Source organism: Microcaecilia unicolor, chromosome 1, assembly GCF_901765095.1.
Source record: "Microcaecilia unicolor chromosome 1, aMicUni1.1, whole genome shotgun sequence".
NCBI classification, from domain to species: domain Eukaryota; kingdom Metazoa; phylum Chordata; class Amphibia; order Gymnophiona; family Siphonopidae; genus Microcaecilia; species Microcaecilia unicolor.
The window spans coordinates 619,541,412-619,554,177 of NC_044031.1; the positions used below are offsets into that span (position 1 = coordinate 619,541,412).

Genomic DNA, 12,766 nt, shown 5'->3' on the forward strand with positions numbered 1-12,766 from the left:
GTTAAACAGCTAAAAAAAAAAAAAAAAACAACAACATAAAACCCATTGCAGGGTGTGCACACAGTCCGACTGTGAGATTTTTGGGTAGAGAATGACAGGGGGCAAAGTTTGTCCCTGTCCCTTCGAGCTTTGTCCCAGTCCCATCCCTGCGAGCTCTGGCAAGATGTACATTTCAAATTTGACATAAACTGATCACAAAATGGAAAATAAAATTATTTTTTTCTACCTTTTGTTGTCTGGTCATTGTATTTTTAAAATCATGTTGGTCTCAGGCTCTGGTTTCTGCTTCTCCCTGTTTTCTCTTAACTCACTCACCAGGTTCTCCTGTCCATTTGACTTCTCTCTCCGTGTTCACCATCCATCTTCCATTTCTGTGTCTCTATTGTCCCCCATGTTCAGCATCTCCTTTCTGTTTCCCTCCACTTCCCTGTCCATTATCTCCCCTGTGCTCATATCCTCAAATCCATCATCACCTCTCTATCCTCTTCCCCTGTGTTGAACAACATCTTCCTTCTGTGTCTGGCATTGCTCTTCTCTGTCCATGTACCATCTCCACACTGCATCTCCACTTTGTGTCCCTGTCCCTGTGCCCCTGCCCCCCCCAATGCACATCATTTCACCTCTCTTTCTATTACCTCCCTGTGATCCGCTTCTCTCGTCTCTTCCTCTTCCACACCAATGTGTTTCTCTCTTTTCCAACTCAACCCAGCTTCTTTCTCCCTACCCATTCCACCATCTGATTCACCTGCCTACCCTCTTTCCCTTTCTCCTTCCTGCTGTGGGTTCAGTATTTGACTCCCTCTTCCTTGTTCCCCTTGGTCCAGCATCTCTTTCCCTTCCCTGTAGCCCCCCCCCTCCTCTCAGGGTCCAGTCAGCACCTTTCCCATCAGCCCCCACCTCCTTTCCCTCCAGCTCCCCTCCTCCTCCCATGGGTCCAGCTAGCACCTTTGTCCTTTTCCTCTATCCCCTACTCCCATGGGTCCAGCTAGCACCTCTTTCTATTCCCTCCACCCCCTCCTCCCATGGCTCCAGCCCCCACCTTTCCCACAAGCCCCCCTCTTCCCATGGTCCAGCCTCCTATGGATCCAGCTTCCTCCTCTCATATGTTCTTCAGTGTACTTTTACTTAAGTATTAAAATATACATTTATTTTTATTTTTACTTAAGTAATTTGACCTAGTACTCTGAACACTGCTAGTAGCACATGGAAGTTTACCCTGTCACTGTTGGCAGGGGCAGGGTGTGTCCAGCAACTTTCTATGAGTCACACTGGCATGGTCTATATAAATCCACTCCTAGGTTTTCCATAAGCTGATTGCAAGGTGTGCTTGAGACCCACAGCAAGCAGCACTGCCTCTGTTTCTGGGTTTACTCCAGAGGTAAGGTTAGTACTCAGGCCCCAATGCACAAACTTCACCATTAAATAGGGCAGCTGTGGTCAAACTTACCGTTTTGCAAACAGTGACCGATGCTCAAAGGGAATCACATGCAAATCAGATGCACGTAAATTCTGCAAGCAGCTTGGTAGGGAAAACATCTAGCACATACGCAGAACAGATGTTCTGCGCATGTGCTAGACACTTTCCCACCTAGTCACCTGAAAACTGTTGCTTATACCCTTGCATGTTATCCCTCAGCCTCTCCGATTCAAGGTCAAGCGGTGGGCGCTAACATATGGGGAGTTTAGCTTGTCAGAAATGCACAAGACATCTCCTAAAGCACTATTAGCGGTCCAAATCTATCAAATCTGAGGCGGGTTGTTATCATTATAGTCACAAATGGAGCAGACGCCTTTTGTCATTCTTGTACAGAGCTTATTCTCATGTCACCCTCACATTACCGACAGCTCCAGACCTGCCAGTAAATTTTACACGTAGAAGGTAGATGCTCCTTCTGTGCATTGCACGGAATGCTCATTATAATACTAATGAGGTCATTGTATTACATTTGCATGGGATTTTTGATAGCTGCTATGGCACACGGTTAAAGCCACGCAAAATCCCTTTGTGCATTAGAATCTACATAATGTTTGCTTTAGACCAGCTCCAACCAGTCTAAAGTAAACATTGCATCCATGGTCAGCTTTGTGTATTGGGCCCTCAGTTCTTAAGTTCAAGGGGGCTGGAACCTCCTTTTATTGAGGCCCTCAGAATAAGACCCCAACAAATCCTCAGCAAGGAGACCTTCAAGAGGAAGGGCCAGCCTCAGGTTTACCTTGATGATTGACTAGGTATGTGTGTGAAATAGAAATCCCAAGAGAGATTACAACAAAAGAAAGTCTAGTCTAGGTGTCTTGTTAGTGCATTGTAAGGACAATTAGTCATTATTAGCCCTGTTAAGTATTCTTGGCTTGGATTGAGTCTCTTCTTCCTATGACTTATGCTGCTGCCCTCTTCCAGGCATGAAAGTGTCCTCTGCGTGCTCCATATACACCACCTCTCCAGTCTCTCCCATTGGGATCCACAGACTGGTGGAGTCAGTGAATGCTCTGCAAGGGGAGAGGACCAAGCTCAGGGAGGAGATTGTAGGCCTGAAACAGGAAGTGGAAGACAGAGAAAAGGAAAAGCAACAGCTGGCATGCGGCTTCCATCTCCAGGTAAGAAACAGAGCAGGAAGAGGCTACCCTTGAAGAAATGTGCAGTACAGATGTCCTTCACTCATCTCTACAGTTAATGCGCTGTCACACATTGAAAGGAGTGGAGGAGTGGCCTAGTGGTTAGGGTGGTGGACTTTGGTCCTGGGGAACTGAGGAACTGAGTTTGATTCCCACTTCAGGCACAGGCAGCTCCTTGTGACTCTGGGCAAGTCACTTAACCCTCCATTGCCCCATGTAAGCCGCATTGAGCCTGCCATGAGTGGAAAAGTGTGGGGTACAAATGTAAAAAAACAAACAAACATTAAGGGGCATAGTTACTAAAGCAGTTAATGTTAAGATATGTTTATTTTACTGTTAATCCCAGTTATTAGTAACTAGGTTTCATTGCATAAAATAGGACCTTTGATAAATAGCATGTTAGTGGCAAAATAGCACATCTTAATGGTAAGCCCACATTGATAACTTTCCCCCTCAGTGTGAATATTTTCAGTCTCTGGTACCAGAGCTGATATTGTGATGTCATAATGCCTCATTCCACCAATGACTAAGAACCAACCTCATCTGTGATGTCACAATGCCTTCATTGTCCTATACTTGGTTCACTTTTATTATATATAGCAGTGATTTAATTTTTAGAGACATTTCTTTTTTCTTTAATTAAGGGGGGAAGTTATCAACGTGGACTACCGTTCAGACGTGTCATTTTATTGTTAATCTCACTATAGTAAACTTGGGTTCAGAATAATTTATCTTTTTATATATATATATATGTATGCACTTTAAAAAAATGCTAAAGTGTTTTAAATTGTTTTAAATGTGCTCAGACCATACCGTTTACACCCATTATATCCCCAAGAGGAATATGTGGTGGTGTCACAATGGAACCATCATTGCACATATGATGTTCCACCTCCTAATATTTGTGTATGTACATACAGCTGCGCCCAAGTAGATCTTACTCACCAATGTATGCGTATATCTATAATACATATGTATAAGCCATGGACTATTCACATTAAATATTGTTAGACTTGAGCTCAAACCTCCGCCCATAAATTATGGTACATTCCATATTACCTTCTGATACATGGATAATAAAACATACAGTTCACCGTTTGTTTAAACCTAAAGGAGGAATATGTTAATTTATGACACCCTGATTTCTCTTCCCCCACATATCTTACACAAACCAACCCACAATGCGATATACACACATATATTCACATAATTATTTCACTTCCCTTGGGGTATATTGTGCTCGTGCTTGTGCTTCATTAAAATCACATATCATTCATCCATTCCCTTTAAAGGGAGCAGTTATTTTGATGGCAAGATTGGAATGGATGAATGATATGTGATTTTAATGAAGCACAAGCACGAGCACAATATACCCCAAGGGAAGTGAAATAATTATGTGAATATATGTGTGTATATCGCATTGTGGGTTGGTTTGTGTAAGATATGTGGGGGAAGAGAAATCAGGGTGTCATAAATTAACATATTCCTCCTTTAGGTTTAAACAAACGGTGAACTGTATGTTTTATTATCCATGTATCAGAAGGTAATATGGAATGTACCATAATTTATGGGCGGAGGTTTGAGCTCAAGTCTAACAATATTTAATGTGAATAGTCCATGGCTTATACATATGTATTATAGATATACGCATACATTGGTGAGTAAGATCTACTTGGGCGCAGCTGTATGTACATACACAAATATTAGGAGGTGGAACATCATATGTGCAATGATGGTTCCATTGTGACACCACCACATATTCCTCTTGGGGATATAATGGGTGTAAACGGTATGGTCTGAGCACATTTAAAACAATTTAAAACACTTTAGCATTTTTTTAAAGTGCATACATATATATATATATAAAAAGATAAATTATTCTGAACCCAAGTTTACTATAGTGAGTTTAAGGTTTAACTTGGTTGGTTGGATTTGATCTTCCTGATTTTTTGTAATTTATTTTATTGTTAATACCAGTCATTAGTAACTAGGGCACTCATTTTCAAAAGGGAAAAATGTCTCAAAAACGGCACAAAGCAGCAGATGGATGTTTTTCATGGGAAAATGTCCATGTTGTGATTTTCAAATCTCCGATTAGAGACGGTTGTCTCTGCAGTTTATCAGAATCACAAGGGGGTATGTTGGAGGCGTGTTTGGGTGAGTTTTGACTTTTTCTGGGCTAATAAAACAAGATAAAAACATCTAGGGCAAAAATTGGGACATTTTTATCTGGACGTGTTTCAATCACAACGAAGTCACAAAAAGGCGCCTTATCTGACCAGATGACCACTGAAGGGATTAAGGCACGACAACCCCCTTAACCCGGTGGTCACTGACCCCCATCCACCCCTTCAAGGATGTGAAAATGACAGTACATATCAGGCTCTGTGATGGCTTCAGATATGATGGCCATTCCTATTGTATAATTATACTACAGCAAGAGGCCCTCACTGGATGCCCACCGGAAGGGTGGAAGGCCAGATTTTAGGACTCAGGCTGTAAAAATACCAGCTAGGTTTAAAAATCTATGACTGGCTGAGCAAGGACTTGCATTTCCTGTAAGTTAATATGTGTCCCCGCTTGGGATCCATCCACTGGAATAGTGGTGGGTCAATTTACATACCTTAAACAGCCTAAACTGCAAAAAAGTACTGAAATGATTTAATATTTGAGAATCTGCAAAAAGCAGGTCTGAACAATGAGTCCTGATACAAACTTGGTACAATTTTTAAATCAAATATAGCATCTGTAATGAAAGATCAGATGAATAAAATGGAGCTTATTAGTTTTGGTATACAATGATACAGAGGTAATACAGAGTTCATGAGAAAGGTATGAAAAGTATTGCAGCCGGAAGATGTGAAACTGTTATCTCAACGCTTCCCAAAACATGTTGATAATTAGCAGTAGCTGAGAACGGAAGGAGGTGGGCACATCAGATAGCAGATCGCATGGGAAAGTATGATCTCAGAAATTGCGAAATATTAGGAGCTAGGTATCTCACCATTCACTTCTATGGAGAGGATAGAGTATAAAAGATGGCAGATTTTGGCTCAGTTTGAGAGTCCTCTCCAAAGCTTCTGTCAGACGGCGAAGCCCTGTGCGGCTGAAACCAGAATCTGATGTCTGTATTTGTATCAACTTGAAGACCTGTGTTTGGGTAAGAAATAAAATGTATCTATCTATCTAAACCTATCTCTGTCTTTACATTTAGCCTACAAGGTAGATCATATACAAGTGACACTCAGTCTTTGCAGAAACTTAGACAGATGTTTAATAAGATTTATGTGGGAATATAAATGGCCCAGAGTATATCTAGATCCAGAAAACAAACAGAAAGCAGTAGTTATGGGAATTGGTTTTCAATTACGGCTCCTAATGCCACCCCAGAACAGACCCCCTTATGATTGGGTGACAATGGAGGTTAGAGAAACTATACAGAACCTGATATATGAACTAAGTACCTTTAGTCCCCCATGTGACGGAGTCAGAAAGAGGTCTATAAGAAGAGGTAAATAAAAACAGTGGTGAGCCCCGAACGCTAACAGCACTCACTGACCTTCTTGATCTTCTTTGAACGCAAGAGGGGATACTTAATTTTGTGCGTTCAAATGTTCTCTGTTTCTCTCTGTTACTTTATTTTCCTTCTCTCTCTTTCTCTCATACTCACCTGCCTCTCCCTGCCGCTACTTTCTGTCCTTCTGCCTCACACGGACACTGCCCACTTCAGGGGTATTGGGCACTATTGTTCTGTCCAATTTTCTTGTTCTTACCCCTGTCTTTCTATTTTTTCTGTCTTCTCCCTTTGTTCTTTGCAGGTTCCCTTCTTTAGCACTACACTTGCACACTTTTTCTGACCCCTATCTTACATACTCTTCTATCTTCTTGCTGTCTTCATGCCCTGCGCTGAACTAACACACCTGCTTCTCTGCCCTTGTCTATGCTGATCTCTATTTGCGTTCAAACCTTCGTTTCTGTCTTTCAATATTCTGTTCTGTTCTTTCTCACCCCCTTTTCTTTCCCCTATCCTGTTCATCTCTTTGATTTGCGTGATGTGCGCAAGAGTGTGCTTGTTGTGTGAATGAAGCATAACAACGAATCCAGGCGACTGCGATTTGGGTTTTGCTGTAAGTTTATTTCAATGTTCAAAATCTTTGGATTGGTCTTTATGCTAGCAATTCTCGCTTAACAATCCTTAGAGATTGCGCATTTTCTGCTTCCAATCCCACCCTGTGTTCTGTCTGAATCCCTCCTTTTCAAATCCTCTTTCTATTAGTCCCCTGGGTCTAATCCTGCTCTTTTTCTCTTCTGTATGTTCCCGTATCGGGGGAAGTCCCTTTATTCTAGGAGAACAGCACGCTTTCAAATTGCTCTCTCCCTTAAAATCCTTCTGGTTTCTCTGTTCTTATAATCACTCTTCAAAACTGACAGACAGCCCCCACCTTTTCACATCTGCTATTGCCTTCCACTTACACTAGATCTTGTGCTGAAACTGCTATCCACGAGATTTTGTTTTTTCAATGTCTCGAGACTGTCCCTTTTAATATTCTTCCTCACTTTTTCTGTTGGACTTCCTACAACTCTCTTTCTTTTTGTAGCTAAAAACAGTAATTACGGTGTTCAGCTTTGTAGCTGTTTACCGTCGTCCAACTGCTGTTTTCCTCTTATCTAATCAGTTCCTTCAGTCTTCTGAACTATGCTTTCTCTCTAACCACTCAGCCCACACCCCCCCCTTCTTGTCCACACTTTTCTCGGCTCTTTTTCATAGTGCAGCATGAATAACTGCGTAGTATCTCTTATTCCGTTCTTTTTCCTTTTGCATCTTTGTGTGTGTCTTTGCACTCTGTCTGAATTGTATTTTTGCGTGAACTATCCTGTTCCGTCTCTGCTTTTCTTATTTCTCATTTCCACCTGTCAAAATCTTTATTATTTACTGCGTAGTTCAATTGATTGCTCTTTTTCACAGCTGCTCAGTCCTGTGCTCTTACCCCACCCTCATAGCCATTTTTCTTTCCTTAAGTCCAATCTGAATCCCTTCCTCTACAACATTTTGTTCTTGTCCCCCTTTTTCTGCCACAATAATCCTCCCTGCCCTCCTCTCTGATGCTCTACCGACTCCTACACTATATGTCTGTGGTCCGTGTAAAATTTATAAGGGTGTGGCCCGCACGGTACCAATTGGGGTAACTTAATACCTTACATACACCTTTTTGGCTTCTTGTGCAAACCAGAAATCATTTTTTTTTATTATTATTTTTTGATTTCCTAGAAAACTTTTCTTTTTCCTTCTCAGTCCCATGTGCTGTGAGGTTTGATTCTCTTTCCGGAACAAAGCTTATTACATTATTAGTAAATATATACTCCCTCTTGGGCTTCGAATCTGCCTTTGTAAATCTATTTAAACTTGCCCGAAGAGTTGTAAGTTCTACACCCCTTTTTCTCACATTTTTTTTTGATATCCTTATCCAGGCTTCCGAAACTGCCATTTCTTTCTGTAGCTTTTAAAGGTTTTCCCTAACAAGTGCTGTAGTTCACTATCTCAAGGACATGAGAGTCTGGGAAGCTTGCCCACTTTAGCTGCCTTATCAGTCCAGCACTGCTTTGGCAGAAGAGGCTCTACAGTTCACTTTTAAAAGCTCAAGAAAGTGATTTTTTTTTCTCTCCCCCTTTTCCGTTCGTTTTTGTCCCTGTTCTGTGCTGAAGTGGTACAACAGTCTTTTACACAGATATCTTTCAACTCCGGTTTCCCCTCAAAATTGGTTCCTTAAGCAGGCACCATAATTGTAAAATGACTTATCTTTTCATGCCTCATGCTGCCAAGTCCGTTGTAAGTGCACTTCTGAGCATGTAAGAATGTACGGATGTATTTCTTGGCTTTCACTGTATCTTAGTCTTACTCTGCATTCTCCTTTTATCAGGGCATACTTTTTTCTCCTCTTTTGTGTCATTTTATTAGGACGTTATCTCCCACTCCCCAATATTCACTGCTCATACTGCTTTGACTTTTGGGTGTTGCTCTCTATTTCATTCCATCTCCTTTAAACAAAGGCTTTCTCATTCTGTTTCTGAGCCATGATTTTAACCCCGAGACAGGTTTCTTTATTTTTGTGCTGCAAGTGACAGCTTGATAGACCTTATTGTGCTACACCATGTGCTTACAAAGTTTTAAAAGAGTATCTTTCCTTCAAACATACATTACTTGACTTTCCCCTCTAAAAAAAAAAAAAAAAAAAAAACCAGCTTTCTCCTTCTTTGTCCTAGTATGGTTTCCTGTGATTACATTACAATGCTTCTTAGCACATAAATCCTGTCGTAATCGTCTAGGAAGCTCTGTCCGGTTGTACCCAGAATCTGTCTGCTGAATGTACCTGATTAAAGTCTGATGTACAAATAAAATCCTTATTCGAAATGATGATTTGTGGGCTTAACTTAATGATGAAAGGCTGTAAGTATAAATGCTTCTGCTGTATCAGGCTATCACTCGCTGCATTATATAACTTGTAACCTAAATCCAGTTTGTCATAAGGCTGGTATCTGTTCCTTGCCAGTGCTGAGAGGCGGACTAATGCGGGTCTCTTAGATCTAACGTCTCTTTCAGTGGCAACTCCTCTTAGAACTTCACAACCCCCTGATTGCCCCAGTTCTAGGGCTATTCAGAGATGGAGTCAGATTAAGGTCATTTAAGCCTTCTTGGGGGGGGGCTCGGGACCCCTTAATTTAAGACACTATTAGAGCAGCAACCTGGTCCCTGGAGTAGCCTTGTGGTCAATGCAGAGGACGGTAGAGAAAGGGACCTAGGTTCATATTCCATTCTAACTAGTACACTTGTGGTGGAAATTGTGAGCTTTCCAAAACCCAAAAATACTAACTGAACTTATAGATAGGAGATACCTGCAGACCTGAGGGCTTTTGTAGTGGTGTTTAGTTAGGTACAGTAGGGTTTTAGGTGTTCCTGGAGGGCTCACAATACAAAATAAGAGTATTAAGGTGGGATTTGTACCTGGGTTCCTTTATGTATCCACTACACTGACCACTAAGCTGCCCTTCTGTTCTGCTGGGATGTCTGTGTGGCCAATTTACTGGGAAGGTGTCACACAGCCATCCCTATGACCTCTTATTGTATGTTTTTCTCCAGGATGTTTTTTTTATGGTACCTAAAGAAATACGTACTGAGGACAAAAATGTCTGGAAAATACTGCTTTTTGAAAGAAACAAAAAAATAGACATTTTTCTGTTCAAAAATTGCTTTGTTTGAGATGAGAATTTTGGACATTTCACCACCAGCATTATACCCAGAAATTCAATGCCAGGCCATGTGAGGGCTCCGGCATTGAATTTCTGGGTTTATGGAACCAGTGAAACCATAGGTGGTTAAGTGTGATATTTGGCACTTAACTGGCTGTGGAAAACCACATAAAGCTTTTTGCGATCCTAAAGGTTTGGATAATTTCCTAAAAGAAAAGTCTATAAGCCATTATTAAGATGGACGTGGACAAATCCACTACTTATTTCTAGGATAAGTAGCATAAAATCTGTTTTACTGTTCTGGGATCTTGCCAGGTACTTGTGACCTGGAATGGCTACTGTTGGATACAGAATACTGGGCTTGATGGACCTTCGGTCTGTCCCAGTATGGCAACGTTTATGTTCTTATTTATACGGTTACCTTGGCCGGTTAAGTGCTGAATATTGGCACTTAACTGGACAAATGCTGACTCCATCCCTGCAGTGCCTCCAGAATAGCCAATTTTGAGTTGGGTGCTAATTGGACATTTCCAATGGCATTAACCAGTTAAGTGCTGCTGAATATGACCAGTTCACCCCGAACAAGCAATCAGGGCCGGTTTTAGGCAGACTGGGGCCCAGGGCGGAAATTAAGGTGGGGGTTCCACACCCACCACTGCTGCCACATATAAAACAACTTTAAATGACTTCTTCACACACAAAACACAGACAGGCGTTCACCAAGTTCAGAACAAGGGAACATAATTTAGAAAAATTGAAATATTAACACCAAAATTGAAACATGGCAAGTACTGCAACATTGAAGAAATAAAAACAGAAATGCACTTCCTTTTTGTATTGAACACAGTTGATAGCATCACTATGGGAGGCCTGTGCCCCCCCCCCCCCCCACTTTGGGCTCAGACCCATCATAATTAGCCATCACCCTTGCTGTGTTTGGCAGGGATCCCCAAGCTGTGCCAGCTGAAGACCACCTCCTCTGGTCCGGCAGCCAGAGCTCTCCAACCTCTGCATCTGGCGGCTATGTTCTCAAGCTGCTGCCGCTGTCATTGCTGCCCCTCCCCCCAAGCTTTGCTGAGTTTTCATATATGCAGAAAAACCAAGCATTCATGGGCATGAGTCAAGAGTCAGATCAGGGACACTGCCACTGGCTGCAGCGCTTGGAAGAGTTCTGGCTGTTGGAGCAGCAAAGGAAGAGGAAGTCTTCACCTGGAGAGACCTGGAGATCCCTGCCAGCTCAAGTATTTATATTGTGCATTCAGTCGGCGGGGGGGGGGGGGGGGGGGGGCTATGGGGCAGGCGGCAGGGAGAGAATTTGGTGTCCACCCACTTAAGTTCAACCCTGTACCATTCCCCCCCCCCCCCCCCAATTAACCAGCTGGCTATGCCAATAAACACAATAAAAAGTCATTTGTGATACACAAATCCCAAAGTTAAATTCCAGTTAATAAATTGAAAATAAAACACTTTTTTCTTCCTTTGTTGTCTGGACATTTTATTTTTCTGTCATGTTGGTCCTAGTTTCCCTATCTTCTGCTAATCCTCTTTCCAGTGACTTTTGTCCATTTGTCTTTTCTTTTCTCTCCTGTCTTGTTCTATTATTATTTATTACATTTGTACCCCACATTATCCCACCTATTCCTTCACTACACCTGTTTCTGACATATTGATCCTTCCTTTATCTGTCTTATCTCCTTTTTTTTCTTTTCAGGCTCTCTATCCACTCAAACTTCATCTTCTTTCTCACCCTTCTTTTAACTTTTCAGCTACCTATTAACTTTCCATATTCTTCTCTCATTCCTTAGCTGTCCCATTTCCCATCACTCCTTCCCCAGCCTGCTATTTCCTTCCATCTTTCATCTACCCTCCATTACTACATTTCTACCTCTGTATTAACTATCCTGCTCTCATTATCTTGCCATCCCTTCTTGGCCTGTCCCACATGGTTTCGCCATTTCCACTATTTCTCCCACCTCTCCCTCCCTCCACTGTTGGAGCACAATATTTCATCTCCCAATCTCCCCCCCCCCCATGGCCTAACACCTCCATTTCCCTTTTTCTCTACACCCCTATCATCTTCCCACCTCTGTACCCTCCTGCCCCCCCATCCCCCATGGTCAATCATCTCTCTTCCTCTCTCTCCCCTCCATGGTCCAAAATTCCTACCTCTCTCTTTCCTGCTACTGTTGTTCCCTTCCCACATAAGCCAGCATCTCTCCGTACCTCCTCCCCTCACATTGTTCAACACCTGCCTCTCCTTCCCTGGGTCCAACATCTTTCTGTTTCTTCCCAACTGCCTTCCCATCTAGCATCCCTCTCCATCACTCCTGAGTCCAATATCTTTCCCTCTCTCTTCCTTCCCTCCACCCCACTGCCATCTGTCTCTCCTCCTCTCCTGTTCCCAGGCCCATCATTTCTTCCTCCAACATCCCCTCCCCCCAGTCTACTTTAAAATAGCTCAAGGGGGCCCCCACAGTCCCCCATCCCTTCCCCCTTTTTGCCACTCTGATCTGAGGTCTCCCTTCCTTTCCTGTCTGCCTTACATTGTATTTTCTTGACAGGAGATCATCGGCGGCTTCAGTGTGGCAGTGATTCTGATACACTGCCTGTGACTGTCCCGCTGCTGTTCCTCTGTCGCCACTGCATTCCAAACATGAAGTTGCATCAGAAGGGACTAGTGGAACACAGCAGAAGAACAGCACCGAGACAGTCACAGGCAGCGTATCATATTCCTGTCAACAAGAATATGATATAAGGTAGTCAGGGAAGGTGACAGAGCTGCCAAGGGGTCCCGATCTTTGAGAGTGAGATTTTAATACATGCCCCAACCTCGCCCCATTCTGCGTTGGCTCTGCCCACTCTACCTCATGGCTCCACCCTCCGGCACACCTCAGTCCCACGGCCATTC

The 12,766-nt window shown here is 42.7% G+C and overlaps 1 protein-coding gene across 1 annotated transcript in view; it reads left to right on the top strand.

The window, feature by feature from the left end:
* KIFC2 (kinesin family member C2) overlaps positions 1-12,766 on the top strand; it is a 67,429-nt gene that overhangs the window by 13,171 nt on the left and 41,492 nt on the right. Inside the window, exon 3 of the mRNA XM_030190245.1 lies at positions 2,399-2,595. Within this exon, the coding sequence (XP_030046105.1) occupies positions 2,399-2,595 (197 nt within the window). The remainder of the gene's footprint in view (positions 1-2,398; positions 2,596-12,766) is intronic.